The following is a 19875-nucleotide window of genomic DNA, read 5'->3' as shown; positions in this document are numbered from 1 at the left end:
AAGTTCATTACAAAATTGACTTCCATAATTTAAAAAAGTTCAAATCAAAAAGAAAATATCATCTAAGTGCTTATTATTAAGTGTTGAATTATATTTTACATTTGCAGAATATTCAAAATAAGGATTAAAATTGAATGTTTATGTTCATGTAATAAAAAGGTAGATAAAAATATGAAAAGATTGTTAAGAAATATAATCATACCATAAACTTCTAACATGACAACCAAATATATGTGGTTTTATTTTAAAAAAATTAAAATTAGGCATTTTCTATTTAACCATATGTGAATCTTTTGGTAAACTGAAACAAATATCTAATTGTATACCTGAACTTTACAGGCAAAAAATTATACATTTAAAAAGTTATCAGTGGTTGGTCAAGTGCCAGGTGAATACTTGTAATTCCAGTGGCACCCAAGGCTGAGGCAGTTAAAGCCAGCATCAGCAAATTAGCCAGGCCCTAAGCAATTCAGTATGATCCTGTCTCTAAACAAAATATTGTAAAAATGCTGGGAGCCATCAGCCAAGTAGGTATGACAAATTCCTTGCCAGCTTACTCCCATGCTGTCTAGTGGAAGGACTTCTGAAAGGTGACCTTGCTCAAGGACCAGGGCAGGATCCGTGTTTAGGGTGTTCCCCCTTTAGAATAGGGCAGTTTAGCATAATAGGAGAGTAGGGTGTTCCCCCTTTAGAATAGGGCAGTTTAGCATAATAGGAGAGTAGGGTGTTTCCCCTTTAGAATAGGGCGGTTTAGTATAATAGGAGATTAGGGTGTTCCTCTTTTGGAATAGGGCGTATCCTGCTGCTGAGTTCCTCTTGAGTGCTTAGGGTCAGACAGTATATTTTGGGAGACAGAAGCCCATGCGGAGTGGATTTGGGCAGAGTGGATTTGGGCAGAGAACGTGGATTCCCCAGAACGTGTTTGTAGACGGCCGGTGTGAGTTCGGGAATAAAGAATTGCTGTTTTAATCTACAAAGCTGTGAGTGGCTCATGATTTTGTGCCCAGCCAGACTGCGGCATAAAAAGGCTAAGGATGTGGCTTAGTGGACAAGCATGCCTGGATTCAATCCCTAGTACAAAATAAAAGTAGTCATCAGTAAATGAACTAACTATATTTTCTGCTATACCTGTGGTACTTCGATTTATTGTGGAATCCATTTGTCATTTTTAAAAACATATTCTGTTTCTTAACTTACACCAAGTACATTAAAGTCTTTTTATTTATTCACATTCTTTAATCTTTTCAAAATTATAGTTTAACATCACTGCAATTTTAAGTAACCCTACTTATTAAACATCACCTATAGAATTGAGTCTTTCCAATTGTCCATATTTTCCAGATACTAGTAAGACACAGAATTGTTTTCAGAGTATCAGAGGACATTGAAAGTGTCATCAAATTTTAAAAAAATTGAATTCTATTTTTTTCTGTGAGATTAAGTAAGAGAGTGCTGTACTCCTAAGACATTTGACTCTTCAGGCCACCTAACATGGGAAAAATCATTAATGTATCCTAGAGGAGAGAAGGAACCATTAAATTCTGAGGATATTAATCTGGCCATATCATATATCATACAAAAGAGATTCAAAAATTGTGGTTACAAAAATCCAGGAGAAAAAAGTCCATTATTAAAAATGTTATGCACAATATAAAATTATTCATCATAGTCAGAAAGGTATTTAGTTTCATTTCCCACTTTATCTTAATAAAATATTAACTGGTTAACTGGAAATGCATGATAAAACTATAAAAGTTAGAACACATACTTAAGTGAAATGAATTTCCAATTTCTCAAACATTAACAAAATAATTTTGTATACATTATTCAATTGAATATCAAATGTTTGTAAATATAATTGCAAACATATGTGGTAATTTTCTTCCATACTATCATTCATGATATGAGTTAGAAGAAGATATCATAATTTGCCACATAAATGTCCTATAGTTTCTTTAACCAGGCTGAAACCAAGTTTCATTTAAAAGCTTTCAAAAACTTTGATATTTTTGGTGACTTTTTTATGCACCAAATGCACTGTGAGAAGCCTGGGTGCTACCTCATGGTAATTAACATATAACATGGCACATGGATTTTGCAAAATAAATATGTGTTAACTGGTAAATTTTGTTTACAGAGTGATTATAAGATTTTTTAAATAGTTCCAATGCTTACTCAATTCTAATTAAATTTGTTATTCTAGAGATAAATTTCACCCACAAGAGGCATAGAAACTAGAATGTAAAAGGTACTTTTTGTGTTTGGGGGGGTATGGGGGTCGAGTAGAACGTATTCTATCTCTTCCTTAGTTTTAAAATACTCTCAAGAATAATATTAATTACTAATTTGTATTCCCCTTCATGAATTATAAAAAAAAACTATGGGTTACAAAGCTTTATAAAATAGATATTTGCTCACACAACGTAAATAAAGCAATGATCAAACACAAAAGAAATGTCTTGGTTACAAAGAATTCCAAATAGCATACACAAAGCAGTTGATTGTGCAAAGTGAAGTATTGAGAGGAGAATAGAAAGAGATAGATGGAAATAGCTTTCAACCGGGTGAATTTAATCATGTTGCCAAAAAAGCATAGGTGCCCAACATTGATGCATAATTTATTCTGGGAACAATAGGGAGCTTGAACATGGAAAGGAAGGAAACAGTTAAGAGCACCAAAAATATTCTTAAAAAATTTAGGAAAGAAGAGATATTTGATATCATGCTTCAATTCAATCTATTCACCTTTACTTACAAATTAAAATGTATCTTTTTATAGATAGAGGTTACTCTCACACAGAATCAACCTGCAAAGTGGGCTCATACTGGAAAAAGGAATCCTGTAATCAGAGAAATGATTTCTAATGCTTATTACAAATGTCTCAAATTTATTTTTCTATTTTTTCCATTGCAGATAAAGTTCACCCTACCTAGTATATGCAGTGCCTATCTAAGGGAAAAATGGCCTTGAATGACCAAATAGAAATAAAGCTGATGGGATCCAGCCTTCATTCTTAGAATGTTAGAAGTTATCTAATCAAGTAATGTATTCCACAGCTGGGAAAATTGAATTTTCATACAAGGGAAATAGTTTTCTCAGGGATGATGGCAGATGAAAGGCTCTAGGTCTCATAAATGTGGGCATAGGGCCCAAATGTGGGCACAGGGCCCAAACTGCTCACATTTTATCACCATCCCGAATTACAATGCCTGTTACAAAGTGAGCATAAGGTATTCTGTAGATATTTTAGGTGAATTGCATGAATACATGACTGACAGAAGGAATGAGTGTGACATTGTCAGAGCTGGGCTAGTGATCAGTTTGCTAGCATCTGTGCAGTTTAAGATGATGATTTGTTGTGTAACAGTTCCTCAAAAATATCATTTTTGAGTCTTGTCAGTTGAAGAAACAATGGCCAGATGCCAATGGAAGCAGGTATTGGGACATTCTGAAGTAACTTTAATTCTTTTTAACTTTGGTCATTTTTCAGTGGTATTGCTTATCAGTGGAGTCGCAGCTGTTTTAGAGATGTTTTGCTAAAGCCACCCTGCAACACTTGACTCTTTGAGCTGCCCTGGACATACTGTTACTTATATCCACAATACTTCTTCAGCAGTGGTGATGGGCAGACACTTGATTTTACCCTACCTCTTGCAATTTAAACAACCAGGAGGAAGTACTTAAAACAAAAATAGGGCTCATTCTAAAGGCAGTTTTCAGAAATAAAGAAATGTAGAAGAGGGAGAGAAATAAAGACCATACATATTTAAACTACTTGATAAGAGAACAAAAGGTTTTAAACAGGTCAGGATAAGCAAAGTATATCTAGGTCTTGAAGAAATCTACAAAAGACTGGAAAACACCTTTTCAAGTACAGGACAAAGAGAAGAAGTTGACAGCAGACCTTGATGTGCAAACTCGTCAAGTTCAGGTGGAAGAAGAGCATATGCCTCTCATATGGATGCTTGGAAGCTATTCCCTACAAATTTAAGTGGTAGTTGAGAGTAACATTTAAAGTGGCTAAAGATTTTCTGGGCAATAGCTTCTATGCTCCACATAGTCAGGTTCAAGTGCAAGAGAGATCTTTGTAAACAGAGTTCCTGGCAGTGCTCTGTGATAAAAGAGGAGTCTCTAAGGCTGTTTAGGGAACCAGGTAATCTACCAGATTCCTTCTTCATCTCTACACACAAACGTTTGTCCCTGGTGGAAAGAATGAGTTTTGACATTACAGTGAGGACTCAGGGATGTGGAAAATGCCATCTCTTTTTTTTTGGGTGACACATCAGCTGGATGATAAGGAAGTATTTGCACCTCCATTGGGGGATTTGAAAGTTGAGAAAAGTAGTGGAAATCTTCCCCATGGCTGGCAGTGCTGTGCAAGGGGGTTGTTCTTTCACCTCCATAGTTGATTGGCACATCCTCTCTGGGGACATTTTCATAATCAATGGCATCATTTGGAAAATTTGAGTATGTGCTAGTCACTCTTCTGGGATGAGAGGAGAGGGCACTGTAGTTAGCTGATGAGGTGTCATCAATGGGGTTGAGGTCTTTCAATCCAAGTGTTTGAAGGACCCAGGGATCAACATGGGGCCCAGGTGGTTTTTCACAGTTAGCAAACTCACTAGAGAGGTTTCTCTTGACATTTTTAGGATGGGGGATCTCAGCAGGAGAGAATTCCTGCTCTTTGTGTTTCCTCTTCCCCTTTCTGAATTTTCCACACACTTTGGAGAACTCATCTGATGACAACAATTTCTGAAGAAGTGACATTTGAAAATTATACTTCCTTTACGTATCTACTAGTTACCCTCATTCTTTAGAAAAATAGGTTAAATTTCTAATATTTTTTCACATACAAGTAAAATGGGTTAGATTAGAGTCTGTTACTGAAGTAAAATCCATGATAACATCTTATTTCTTAGGAACCTGAATTCATTTCTTACTCTCAGTTTGAAACTTGAAAAAAGCAGATAATGTCTTGAAGATTTCAAATCAGGGAAGTAATAATTTTTACAATGATGACAATAAAAGCAATTGTTTATTGAATTATCACTGATAAAGTAAACAAATTATCATTTGTTATAATTTATGAATAGTTCATCACATGTACTATTTCTTTGGGTATAGATACTCTTAAAATCTCCATTAATGAGGAAACTAAGGCTCAGATACATTTGTGACTTGCTTAGTATTCCTTAGCCTAAAATTAAACCTAAGTTATCTAAATATAGAGCGAATGCTTGTTTAAATGCTATACAACATTCCTTATGTTATTTCATTAAATTTCAAAGCAATCCCTTGAAAAAAGTTGTGATTTTAAATCTTGGAGAACTGAGGTCAAGAAAGGTAAAGCTAATTAATGTCATTTAATAATTTAATAATGTCTTTTTCAAGGAATGGTGGCTAGAGTTAGAAGCCAAGGCTAGTCCTTTTTTTATGAAAGCTTACTATACAGTAAAGTAGTCAAATCTAGTATCTTTTCTTCTTTTAACTGTTAGATCCAGTAAAAGCAGCAGACACATAATCAATTTAGATTACATAATATCAAATAATAGTTTCTCTAAGAGTAAAGTTAAAATTGGTCATAGAAACAAACATATACTAGGAAAAACACAAAACTAAAGAAAAAAGAACACAAAGAGACTATAGGCAAGCTATCTTTGAGTTAGAAATAGCTCATTTAAAAGTGTAAGAAAAATGTGAATAAAAAATAATGTAACTGTATATACTGAATTGCTGCTCAAGAGAGTAGGCTCCGGTTATCATCACAGCATCTTAGATTGAGAGAGATTTTTCACAGATTTTTAGTTTTTGAAGCTACAGGTAACCAAATTCCTAATTGAGAATGATTTTCCTAAAGCCAGAAGATAATTAAAACAACTGAGTTTTTAAATCTTTAATTTCTACATTAAGAAGATAATTAAAACAACTGAGTTTTAAAATCTCTGATTTCCAGCTAACTCTCCTTTTGATCAACCTGTTTCCTCAGCAATCCCTAGCTTTTGATATATAAAAAACTCCTTTTGAAATAATGTCTGGATAGAATCTGCAATCTAGATACTTCTAATAAATGATACATAAAAGTTCTAGTGAAAGTCATGTACTTCCTTAAGAAATGTTATCCATTCTATTCACATATCCCATGACATGTTGTTGAGTACACTTCTTGCTTTTCATTAAGAAATTTTACATTAATGGTTTCTTTCTTAAATAACTGCCCTGACCTTATAAAAAAGATTATTACACACCTTGACCTTTTCTTCAAGACATTTAACCAAACTAGAATTCAGGTATTGTCTAAGGTGATTATTCTCTTCATGTAGCCTAGTGAGTTCTTCTTCCTTCTGAACCAGAGTATCTTGGAGCTGCAGAAAGCAGACAATGGTCAAGGTTGCTCCACTGTATTGATTTGTAACATTATAATAATGCCACTGTGCCTCAGCCTTCTTAAACTTGATTATTCTTCTGTTTGTTTTATGAACACAATTTCAGGGAGTTCTTGTCCTCCAAGACTGAAATCAACAACCCCCTACCACCTGATTGTTCAGTTTTGTGCTCTGAATTTTTCATTCACTACAAAGTATTTGACGGTATTATATGACTTTTAAAATTTTAACCACAAGTGAGACAGGTAGGTGTAAAGGAAAATGAGCAGCATTCAACTGTTCAAATATAGAAAAAAAGGTGTTTAGAAAGGTTTACCTGGACTCCTTCCTTACACATTAAAAAAAAGAAAGAAAAAAAAAGATTGTTGACTTGTGCCACATTCAGATTGATCTGCCTGTATGTTCAGTAGATCATATTACTTTTGGGGAACAAAAAAGAACAAAATATGGAAAATGAAACAATTTCTGGAAACAAAAACCTTTGTCATCATCATTAATTCTTCAGGCAATTATCCATGTTTATCATTTTAAAATACTGACATGATTCCATTTGGTATTTCCATTAGCCCTCTGAGATATGCCCCATAAATATTCCAATTTCATGGATGAGGAAAAGGTGGATGTGATAGGTCACACAGCAAAAATGTGATATAGTCAGAGCCTGACTTCATGTCTTCCTCAAGTGTTATTTGTGGATATGAGTGTGTGTGTATGGGGGGGAGGTTTGAGACAGAGAGAGAGAGAGAGAGAAAGAGAAAGAGAGAGGAAAATAAAGAAGGAGGGAGGGAGACAGAGATCGTTCATCTAACTCCTCTCTCTCTCTCTCTCTCTCTCTCTCTCTCTCTCTCTCAACATATGCTTATTTTAGTTCTAAAGTGAGTTAATGTGAATTTTAAAAGGAAAAAGGAGCAGCATGAACTTAAGGGAGGATGCAAGTGGAGAATGGACTGCAGGATGCATGGCCAGTCTCAATGTTCTGAATATCAACACATACCTGTTTATTTCTGTAGAGCTGTGAGGAAAGCTGAGCTTCTTCCCAGGAACATGAGTCCAGAATAGGAAAACTCGAATTAGAAGATGAATCTACAAGAAAATACAAAATGGGTAGCATAGAAAACACACTTTTGACTTATGTGCAATGAACTCACCAAACCATTCCCAAAGTGCAATAGGTTCAATTACCTTTCTAAAAATAGCTGTTGCTTCCTCACAATAAAACAAAATATTTAAAGCTTTCAGAAGAAGGAATAAAGCTGTGACAGACAAATATTGATACAATCTATGCCAAAGTGGTTAAAGAGGTGGGATTATTTTTCTTTTTGAAACTAAGTGGTCACATTCTTCCCTTTGTATGTATATTCTTGTTGGTTAAATTAATAAAGACTCTCTCAGCTGCATCATTAATTCATTCAAATGTTTATTAAACTTTCCCTTCCACTAGGCATAATACTGCAATCCCACTATCTTTTTATAATTTTTATTTTATTTTTCTAAGTTTCAACATTAATAATATAGTGTTTGGCTTGATAATCTAATAACATTTTTTGATGGTATTATTTCCTTTTCTTTCTGCCTACCTGTTAAATCTAATGGATAGAATTCAGAATTTGATTTAGTAGCAATTTCTACTTTTAAATAATTTGCACCTTGTTTCTCTGAAGACCATGATAAAAAATTGCAAAATTCTACCTTCTCTGTTTCAACTGTTTTCATCTGTATATTTTTTTCTGCTTTTACAAAGAATTTTTTTCATATTTGACAGCAAGCTCTGCCTGTTAATCAAAAGCATTTGGGCATGCTTAATTGGTTTTTTACTTTATTCCCCCTCATTAATAACATTCTGACTCATTCCTTGTTCTACTTAAATTGCTGTTACTGAAGTATTTTTTATTAAAATAGAGTAATGAGTAAGAAAACAGGAATCCAATTTTATAAACAGTTTGGGTTCAGATTTTGGGCATTTTGTCTTTGCTGTTGCTTATAGTGAAAATGTAAAACTGAACAACTTTATCCATGATATGTAAGTGTGCTTCAACATTTTTAGGTTTTCATTTATTGTGTGCTTTCCCTTAACCCCTGTGACCACCAAAGGAGCATATGGCAAACCATAGTATAGGTATTTAATTCTAAGATATCTGAAACTTTATTGAGAAACTTGACTATTTATACAGAAATTCATTTAATTTTATAAAATGTTCACTAACCTTCAAGTCAAGATTAATACTATCCATAATTTTCCATCATTGTTATACTTCCCTCTAACTTTGAAATCCTATGTGAGTGTGTGTGTGTGTGTGTGTGTGTGTGTGTGTGTGTGTAAGAGAATAATTGTTTCTACTTACAAGGCATTGTCTATAGAATCTCCTCTATTAAAAAGAAGATGAAGTTATTCATTCCTGTTTCTTTATCATACTTGGGAAACTTTCCTGAATTTCAAAAGAAATGTTGTAACTAGTATCTTGACTCCAAAAACATTCTACTAGGATGTTGTTTATAAAATATGACCCAGAAAGGTTCTTTCAGTGAGTTGGGAATCTCCAAGTACTATAGAGTAGAGGGAGAAACACGTGTTGTCCAGCAAGAAAGAGGAAGAATCCCATTTTCACTATTTGGCAAGTCCAAATAACAGAAGTTAAGGTTGTAAAATTCAAGACTCTTTGGACTAACTTAAATTTTTTATAACATCCCTTTTTCCCGAGTCCCAGACCATGATGCTTTGCAGCCACCTTGCTTGAAAAGGGTTCCAGGTCTACCACTAAAGCAGAAGAGCAGAACTTACCCTGTGCCTGTGGTGCTTTTTGGGGCTCACTGTTACCCAGGAGACCAGCAGCCCAGAAAGAGACCCAAGTCTCTGTGGAAATGTCAACACTAGTTTCTGATGGTGTAGTGGAATATGGGCAATTATAACTCTGGTCTCCTGCAAAATACTGCTCTTGGCAAGGCAGAATGGTGTTCTGTGAAATTCAGTATAAGGAGTTGGGGTGGAGGGGGGTGTCCCAGGAGATTGAGTGATGGAGATGTGGAGGGAGAGAAGGGTGGGAGAAACACACAGAAATTACATGCAGTTAATCAAGAAACAATGAAGGTGTTAAAGTTAGATCCAGATTAAATTTTGAGTGGTTTAATTATAATAACTAAAAAGGAATTGGCTCTTATGACTTTCCTAACATTTCCACAGGTCTCTTGAACAAAGAATAGACTACCATTGGATGAATCATATTTATATTTTCCTTTGTAGCTCACCTAATAAGCCAGTCAGAACTATCTTAATTATATTCCTATTTCTAATCACCTTGGAAGACAAAGAACCCATTAAAAAGGATGGAAAAGCAGAATAGGGCATCTTATAGACTAACTTCTGAATCAATAATTGTCTTATGCTTCCCTTCCTCTTCTCTTCCAAACTAACATTCTGTTGGATCTTATGGGAATCTGAAAAGAGATACACACAAACACATGCTGTGTATAATGTATATGCAAATATATATATGTGCATATGCATATATATATATACATACACATACATATAGTTATGTACATTCATATACATACTTGTATAATATACATACATATAGACATATGCATATATAGACATAAGTGCATATGTATATATATATATATGTTCTCTCTATCTCTGTTCTATTGATAATTAAATAAACTTTGTTCCTTGTAGGTAATTAAATAAACTTTGCCCCAGATCCAGTTAGAGGAGCGTAAAATCACTCCAAGTAAACACCTAAAAGCTGACAGAAATAAGCAAAGACTGCAAGCTCTTGATATCTCCATCACTAGGGCTCAATGTCCTTGCAAAGTTATCCTGCCACCACTAACTGCATGGTGTATGTTCTCACTGTGTTCTGATCCAGGGAGTACCTTCCTGCCTGCCACTTCTCAAACCTCAAACATACACTCTTTCCAAATCTCCAAACAAGAACAAGTATGCAGCCTTCCTGGGTTAATTTGTACAACAGCCCATTCCTAATTATTTGTCAATGTTTAATCAGGTAAAAGCCATTTATTCCAACAGAGCCTAGGTTTAGATAAACTCTGTTTGACTGCTACCAATCTTTTTGTTGGCTTGAGTACTTTCTTGGTCATAACATAAACAGAAGGGGGGAAAATGAGTCAATTAAGTCACACTTTGTTAATGTTCCCAGTGAGTTAAGTCTTGGAAAAGAAAAAAAAAAAACAGTTCAGAAGCAAATGCAGCTTGGGGAGTGCAGACCAATGAAGTTAAGCCAAAAGTTTATCAAGAGCTATTTTTCTTGTTTTCATTTTAAAAGCATGTTTGCAGACTCCTTCCTTGAGGTTATTATTGGAATCCGAGTTAAACTATTAGACAATTGACACCTGAGAAGATAACCAAATACTCTTACAGTAGTTCAACTCCAAGTGTTTGCAAATATGTGCATAATCTGGAAGAAGAGGAAGAATGAATAGTAAGTGCAGGTGAATAGGTGAAATTTTGGGGAAATATGAAGAATAAAAATAACAGGGAGAAAGGCAGTGGGAAAGGAAGGGAGGAAGAGAGAGAAGACAGATGATAATAAAAAGGAGACAGGGGAGGATCTATTTTAATTGGTAGATAGCCAAGAAAGCTGGCTCCAAAAATGGAATACATTCTCAGTGCAAAGTTTATTAGCTTTCAGAGCCCCAGGTTTTGCCAGAGGACTAGCAAACGCTGGTTCCTCACTTACCATCTTGCAGTGGAAGAAAGCGCTGAAGAAACTGAGCTCACACTTTTTCTTAAAGCTAATGGGAGCTTTAAATGGAATGAAGGGAGGAACTATGAGAGGCCAGTTCTAATCTGCGGGAGCCGGTGACGCTTGGGGCTCCTGGCGAGCGCTGCCCTCTGATTTGGTGGGAGGCTGTCAAACAGGTGACGTGAGCTTGCAGACACCAGCTGAAGCCAGAGTCACTCGCACTCCAACGACCACGACAGCAGGATCTGGGACCTGCAGGTTGGGCTCCCGGCCTGCTCTTGGCTACCGGGTATGCTGTGTGGCTTCAAAACCCCCGAGCCTATGCACGCTGGCAGTGAACCTGGCGCAGGACGTCAGAGGCTGGAGGTGGCAGTGCAGCCCTGAGGGACCCTAAGGCCAGCGCTTCCTCCTGAACCACACGCGCAGCGGGGCAGGGCGGGGCAGAAAGTCTGCTTGAGCAATGGTGAGGGATGGCAGGTCTCAAACCTGTATTTCAGGGATGGCGCGGCACCTGTGGAAGCCAGTCCTATAGCCGCAGAGCTAGTATTATGCCTATCTATCTTTTCACCACATGATCAGAATTTAATGCCAACTTGTATTATATTGTAAATTTATTTTAAATAATTTATTTTCCTTATTTGATCGACCTTATTTTGCCCAATTCCAGAAGTGGAGGTGACATATTTCAATTCTAGAATATAAATTCCCCAAGAATAGTGATTTCTGCTCACTGCTGTCTCCAAAATGCCTGGAACAATTTCTGACACATAATAAATGCTCAGTAAAGATTTGTTTCAAAAGAATGAATTAAGCTACACATATCTGAAATCTAAAGCATCTTTCTCTGTGTAGGCCTAGCCTCACAACTATATTTATATAAAATAAATTCATTAAGAAATAATAGCTTAAGCATTTAATTTCCTGTCTTTTCTCTTACATTTGATTCTAACAATTCCTAAAATACTATGCCTACCATAGAAAGAAGAGTAACAACATCTTTGAAACTATTTATCTACAACTAATAGTAGCTTCTCATTTCAATTTACCTTCTAATTAGATATAAAATACTTGATGATAGTCATAGGAGAAAGGATACTTATTGTCCTTGTTACATCCACAAAGGAAGTAAGCACTAAGGTTAAGAAAACTCACCAATGTTAACACAATTGGGAAGTGGCAGGCTTTGGATTTGAACCTCTGACTAACTAGTATGCCTATGGCATTTGACTTTAACTTCTCTCTATTGCATGTTATTGCTGTTGATCAATGGGCATTGTTATGGACTGGGTTGTGTTCCCCATAAATTATATGTTGAAGCCCTATACCCAATGTTACTGTATTTCAAGACAGGTGTAGGAACTGAAAATAACATCTGATTCAGGCTTGCACAGCCCTTCCTCTACTTCGGCTCTGACCTTTCTTCATTCTTCTTTGTACTCTACTCATGACCCTTAGCACTCGGCAAAATGACTATGACAGAATGGATGTTAATTAAGTACTGTATATCCAAAATTAAGAAAGGAAAGGAGGGGGAAGCTGCTTCTCTTGGTGCAGTCCTTTTCTCCTGCTTCAATGACATTTATTTGAAAAACATTTTCAGATTAATAGTAGTAGGTTTGGGGATCCCTGCCTGGAATGTGGATGAACTGGATCCATCAACACTGACTCATTTCAGTATGTGACATGAAGGACTGGTCCATCTCTGCTCTAACTGTAACAAGAAAAAAAGATGTAATGGCTGTAAGGCCCTGAGATGATGGGTAAGGAGAACATATCAAAATGTATTTAATTTGTAAGAATCAGTGATCTTTTTCAAGGCAAAGAACTGCTTTTTGTCCTGCCAGCAACACAATCTGTTTGGCAAAACCCTCATTCATTTTGTGATGAGAAGCAGGGACAGAAAAAGGAGGATGGAGTTGTGTTTTTGGAAACTTTCACAAATAACACAGGAGCCTCTGAAAGATAGATTTTCTTTTGGCTCCAACAATGATATAAAGTAGGTAATTGACTAAACATGGTATGCAAAAAAGGACTATAAGCTTTGCATCAAAATATACCCAGATTTCAGCTTCTGGTATGCTATGATTGAGTCACTTGGGGTTATCTTAAGCCTCTTATCTTATTTGGGAAATTAGCATAGTAATACATACATTAGAAGTTACTTGAAAAACCAACCATTTTTATTAATGCTTAATTATTTCCTAATTTGTTGACTAAATAATGGATAGTATCTCTTTTTACTATTAGGGGTGAGGGACTCTGCCTTTGAACACACATATGCCTCTGTGTCTTGTTTATTAAAGTAACTGAAAAAGAATGCTACATTTATAAAACAGGGTTTTTCTTTTCTGAGGGTAAGACATAATTTTAAGAAGTTTTTGATTGGTTTTAAGCACAACTATATTTGGCAAATCATTAATACTTTAGCTTGGTAGGTTGGGAGTATACATGATGGTGGAGAACCCCTAAACAGCAAAGAGCTATTGACAATTAAACATAAATCAGATCATAAATCTATTCTCAAATCAAAAACTAAGGGAAAAAACTAATTATTAAGATTTGATTTATGCACGACATCTTACTTAACATCCACTACTAAGGTATAAACTTAATTATTACTATTATGATGGTGACTATTATTTTGAAACCTACATCCCATAAACCATAATGGGAAACTCTTTGGCACTTATTTATCCACATTTATGAAAGAAGGAGGTTCACATTTCTTAGTGATGTCAATGTAACCCACATAGATGGTTTTTCTTCTGCAAATAATAAGATTAGTTAAAACTGCCTATTGATTTGTGCCTAAAGCAATGGCGTTAAAGGGAATGTGGCTCCAAACAGCCCAATTGTTGAATCAGGGTACCACCTCCTGTCTGGGCAAAGATATAACAAAATAAGAGGTAAATTGACCTCTTATTTTGCACAAAAAACAAGTCTACAGACAGAGAAGGTTAGAGCATGAGCAGAGTTTGGTCAGGAGATAAATAGGTTGGCATATGGAATATTCTTTTGTTTAATTCCATGATTATCCCATTAGTGGATTTGATAGTAAATGTAATAAACAATTTCTAAATTCCGTCTATAAATACAGCTTTTCCCATTGATTCAATGGTTGAATCTCCAGGTAATAATAAAGATAGTATTTCTTATTTCACCTGTTTGTAAAGAAAATTATTACATTTAAATAAAGTATATTTAGAAAAGATGTTTTACATTGGAAAATTTAACATTTGAATTTTTAGCATGTCTGAAGAACCTGACACATGTCATTTGTTGAAGCATAGTTTTGAATTTCACCCCACCAGAATAATATGCAGAAATCAATAATTTTAATATAGATAGAGACTTACTACTCACCATATCTGTATAGTAGCCAGCATATATTCAATAACCTATGCAGTGATAAAAACTGTATCTACATGAACAAAAGGCATGAAAAATACAATTGTTAATCCTGGTAACAAAAATGTGAAAAATAATAAATTTGAAAAAACTTCTAGCAGTTTACTAAATAGAAAAGAGAAAGGCCTTGGATGCATTCAGGAATGAATATTCAGTTTGGAACTGAGTCAGATCAGCTCTGTATGGAAACGTATATGCACATGTGCACGTGTGTGTGTGTGTGTGTGTGTGTGTGTGTGTGTGTGTGTGATTTGTGATATTGTTTTATTGGAATTTTCAGTCAGAGCTTTTTGGATAGCTTGCTGATCAGGCATTAAAGGCCTGAAAGGTGAATCGGCAGTGACTGTGACATCATATTGTGTCTAGAAGATGCATAAAAAGGAAGTCAGGCCTGCTTTTTTCAAAAAGCTTATGATTTCAATACCAAAATACGACAATTGGGAACTGGTTCCTTCTAGCCTTGGAATTATTAGCGAACCTGAAATAAGTTGACTTCTTTCATGAAAATAAGACAAATAAAATATATTTAAATACAAATGTTTAGCTATAATAAAGGTATAATTCTATATTTTTGTAATCTATAAAATCTGTGAAGTTAACTTATTTCTCAATGACCTATTAATTTTTGACAAATTTATCTTATTTACAACCAAATCAAAGAAACTTACTTGATATTGGTATTAATGTAATTTGGATATTTCTAGTCAACTTCTGTTTGCCATATTTCTTTTTTTTTTTTAGAAAATGAAATCATAATGTCAATCTTTAGCCGGTGGAATCTGTGAAAAATATAGAGAATTTTTATTGTTATGAAACTAATACTGCTTACTTTAATTAGAATGAATTAAAGCATTATAAGATGAAGAAAGTACCCTATAAAAAATAAAGTAAAATTCCAAATTTCCTCTATGACATTAGATAAATGATGTTTTGGTGACAATAGTACATATAATTTTTATTTTTTCTTTATCTAACCAGAAGCCTCCCAGCTGCCACTTCTGGGAAGTATCAGCATTGCATGACTTAATCATAGCTGATGATTTTACACAGATCAATAAATTTTAATAGCTCCTTTTGGGGAAGGAAGCACTGAAAGTCAAGCAAAGAAAAAAAGTGGTTTTTGTTCATGAGTACAACTGAGAAGAACTCAAATTGCATAATGTGCATCTTTTAAAAACTTTTATTTGTAATTGCTTTTATGAATTATTTGGCATTTATTAATATATCTAAATTGTATGTGCCTATTTATGTTTTTACATATATACAAATTCAGGCATCTGGATCAGTCAGTGATACCCAAGGCTTTAAAACACTTACACCTGGAAATGTTCAGATGTTGACAAATAAAGAGTTATTCTACAATCTTATATTTTTTATAAAGCAACAATAATTCACAAAAATGCGAATTTTTTTGATTGGTGAAGGAAAGGAGCATTTGGTCCCACACTAATGTCAGTGTCTATGTGATAGGCTGTCTGCTTCTCCTGTGGAAAGTTTCAAGTAGCTCTGTGCCAGTTGGAGTTGTGTTGTACCCCCAGCATCACTCACAATAAATTATATCTATATTATAAGAAATGCATATTAGGGAGTCTATTTAAAAGTATACATGCAAGAAAAACTTCACCATAAAGTTTTGTGTTTTAATGCTAAAGGTAACATATTTATATACAAAACAATCAAATACATGGTCATAAAAAAGTAAAAGTAATCCCAAGAAAAATTAATATATTTGACATTCAGTTTTCCACAAACATATATATATCACATCCCCAGCCCATTTTATATTTTATTTAGAGACAGGGTCTTCCTAAATTGCTGAAGCTGGCTTTGAACTTATGAACATCTTACCTCAGCCTCCTGAGCCACTGGGATTACAGATATTTTAAGAACTTTAAAACATCCATCCTTTTAAGCCCGCAAGCACAAAAGAAATTAATTCATGAAGCGAGCAAATTTAAGCATGATTTACAACTGAGTTCATCACATCAATATAAGGGACACTTGTAAACATTAAGAAAATTTTCAAGAATATTTTTTATTTTGCTGCAAATGGATTTCCAGCACTATTGTTGAAGAGATTATCTTTTCTCCACTGTTTGGTTTTGGTGCCTTTGTCTAGTATGAGATAACTATGTTTATCTGGGTTTGTCTCTGTGTTTTCTATTCTGTACCATTGGTCTACATGTCTATTTTTGGTGCCAATACTATGCTGTTTTCATTACTATAGCTTTGTATGACAGTTTAGGTCTGATATGGTGATGTCTCCTGCTTTACTCTTCTTATTAAGGATTGCTTTATCTATTCTGGGTCTCTCATTTTTTTCAAATGAATTTCATGATTACCTTTTCAATTTCTATAAGGAATGACATTGGAATTTTAATTGTAATCACATAGAATCTGTATAGTGCTTTGGGTAGTATGGCCAATAAGAAATTGTTTTGACAAAAAGAGATTGTTTCAGTAACTTAGAGCATGTCTATAGTATGGATTGTGTATTCATTGAAAATATTTTTAAACTAAAAACCTAGAAAAATAGCATGATGTTAACTATATTGAAATGTATATGAGTGTATTAAAACAAATTTTAAAAACAGGCATAAACATAATGACATTAAAATAATGTTTTTTTGTTTCATAAGAGAAGTGTGATTTTGATTCTATTCTTCATAATCCTGTACATTCCTGAAACTTTATATGATTGATGTTTTGCTTTTAAGGTCATAAAAATGGAAATATATATATATATAAAATCACAGAGTTGATTAGAAGTAATATATTTTTTGTGGAGTAAAAACATGATTAAAGCTGAGTGCCTTCAAGAGTAATGACAGATTATATTTTATATGTTTCTACTGTTGTTGGATTTGCAAGGTGAGGGGTGATTGTGGTAGAAGATAAATGTTCGATTTTGTTCTTACCCCAAAACTCAAAAATGTTTTTAAAAATGATGAAAATCTGTATAAAAGTGGAAAAGTACTTTATATATAAGATTTTGTGGGGCTTTGACATCAAGGTGCAAAAAAAAAATACAAGAATGCTTTGCTTAAATGTAGAAAATTAAATAGAGTGTGATTATAATCTTCAAATTAATACAAAATTGTTGAAGAGAGTAAATAGACCTAATCCCATTAGTTAGCACTAACCAACTGAAAAATTTTAGTGTAAAATAAATAAGGGTATTTGTAATGCTCAGTAATGTGTAAAGATAAAATGTGCTATCCCATAAGAAGTGAACTCTTAGTTACTAGACAAGTTCACAGAGTGGATGGATTACTGTGACTATCAAGATGTTTTATTGCTTGTTCATACAGTGCTACTACCAGGAAAACACAGTCCTTAAAATTATTTCCAATGCAAAGAACTCACAATTCAATGTAATTCTGAGATTAAAAGTCTTTGTAATTAACTTGAATGCATGTTTAAAGATAAATAATAAATAATTGAAGGCATTTTTAATGGAATTGTTAAAAAAATGACTATCCTTCAGGAGCAGTAGGATGTCCACCCCTGGAAGTGTTCCATCAAAAGTGATAAAGTGACTAATTTTTTAGAAAAACACATTCATTCCAAGACTCTCCTCTTCTATTTTATTCTGTGCTATATAAGTACTGGGGATAAAACACTGAACAAATCAAATGTGATGCCTTCCTTAATGGTGTTTATATATTTTGAAGGAAATATTGCACACTTACAAGTGTAAATGGAGACTTTGGTAAGTGAAATGGAAGGATAATTTAGAACACTGTGGGCTTCTGCATCTATATTGCTATCCTCTGAGACCTGTGTTTAAACTGTTAAGGCTATATTGCTTGAGAAAAAGACATTTTAGCCGAGACTTGAAGAAAAAACAGTTCTACAAGTGAAGAGTAGAGGGAAGTATGCATCGGGAATGACAAAGAGCACATGCAAAGGCCCTGGTACAAATATCAGAAACAGATAACATGATGATGAGGCTGGAGAAACAGACTGAGTTGAGATCATTTAGGCATTTATGCTAAGAGGAATTCAAAGACATGAAAGGGTCTTAATGAGGTAAGTGAAGTCATATTTATTTTTAAATCATCAATTACTTAGTGATATCATGACCTTCCAGATGCTTAATTTTACAAAATTGAGTAAGGTAATTTCTCTAATAAATTGTACCTTGGGCAATAATACAGGTCCCCATGACTTTGTGCAGAACTACACTATTTTCTTTTTCATTGATCCTGTATTATTTCCAAAGTTTTAGATCTATGGATTTATCTGATTCCCTTTATCTCCTGAATCCTCCCAAGAGAGTTTTGTGGGGTTTTTTTTTGCCTCTGAGCTTATGTTTGAATTGTTATTTGTTACCCTGTAGTCAATTTTACTGATCATTTCTTCTTTGATTTGAAATATTCTATGATTCTATGAAATCTATCCTTTGGCATTTTCTATTCAGATCTTTTATATATATATTTTTTCATTCCTCCTCATCCTCCTCCACATCCTCCTCTTCCTTCTTTTTTTCCCCAGTTATTTTCAGTATTTGCAACTGAATCCAGGACCTTTCTTATGCTATCTGTATGCTCTACCACTGAGCAACATCTGGAGCCCCACAATCTCATATTTTTCCTCTTTTAGAATTTCCATCTGGATTTCCTTGATATTTGCATTTTTTCACCAATATTTCTAATCTCTTTACTCATCAAACTCACCTTTTAAGTCATTAAGCATCTGCATCTTGTCTGTGTAACCATGTTTTTGAATTCTTTCCAATTTTAACATTTCCAACACTTCTGTATTTGTTTTTTCCCACATTTTTTGTTGGTGCATTACAGTTCTATATAATGATGGGATTTGTTGTTACATATTTATACATGAACACAGTATAACAATGTAAGTTGGCCAATATCACTCCCCAGCACTTACTCCCTCCCTCCTCCCACACCTTAGTCACTTTCATCCATTGATTTCCCTTTGACTTTTAGGAGATCCACTCCGAGGCTGTTAATTGTTTAGCAAAAAGCTAGAACTATTAACTGGAACATTGAACTCCTGTCCAAACTTGTTATTAATCAATGTTATTCTTTAATGGATAATTAGAAATTTCAATAACTCTAGTAAACACTATTAGTCTCATTTTAAATAGGAAGTCAGTTTTTTTCAAAACTGGCTACAGCAAGTAGAATAAAGCAAGTGGATCAGTGGAAGGAGTGGGTGGGGAACTGGAAGGTACTGAGGAATGATATGGATCAAATAAATATGTGTATATATGAATGTAACATAATTAATCCCACAATCATAATTCATTATTATATGCCAGTAAGAAATTAAAAAAGACATACAAAATGGCTATAGCAGTATTTCTGTTTTCACAATCTTGCTATGCCCATTGACAGGTGGGGTCTATTTCCCT

The 19875-nt window shown here is 34.3% G+C and overlaps 1 protein-coding gene across 1 annotated transcript; it reads right to left on the bottom strand.

Moving 5' to 3' along the window:
- Nucleotides 1–4132: 4132 nt before the first annotated feature.
- On the bottom strand, nucleotides 4133–19277 carry LOC143407809 (geminin coiled-coil domain-containing protein 1). The gene is given in 6 exon segments (XM_077108068.1): nucleotides 4133–4753; nucleotides 6247–6363; nucleotides 7379–7467; nucleotides 9164–9338; nucleotides 11082–11146; nucleotides 19175–19277. Coding segments are annotated over 6 exon segments (1170 nt in total).
- Between the last annotated feature and the right edge of the window lie 598 nt (nucleotides 19278–19875).

The sequence above is a fragment of the Callospermophilus lateralis genome, unplaced genomic scaffold (genome assembly GCF_048772815.1).
Source record: "Callospermophilus lateralis isolate mCalLat2 unplaced genomic scaffold, mCalLat2.hap1 Scaffold_129, whole genome shotgun sequence".
Classification (NCBI taxonomy): domain Eukaryota; kingdom Metazoa; phylum Chordata; class Mammalia; order Rodentia; family Sciuridae; genus Callospermophilus; species Callospermophilus lateralis.
This window is presented reverse-complemented; position numbering and strand designations above follow the sequence as displayed.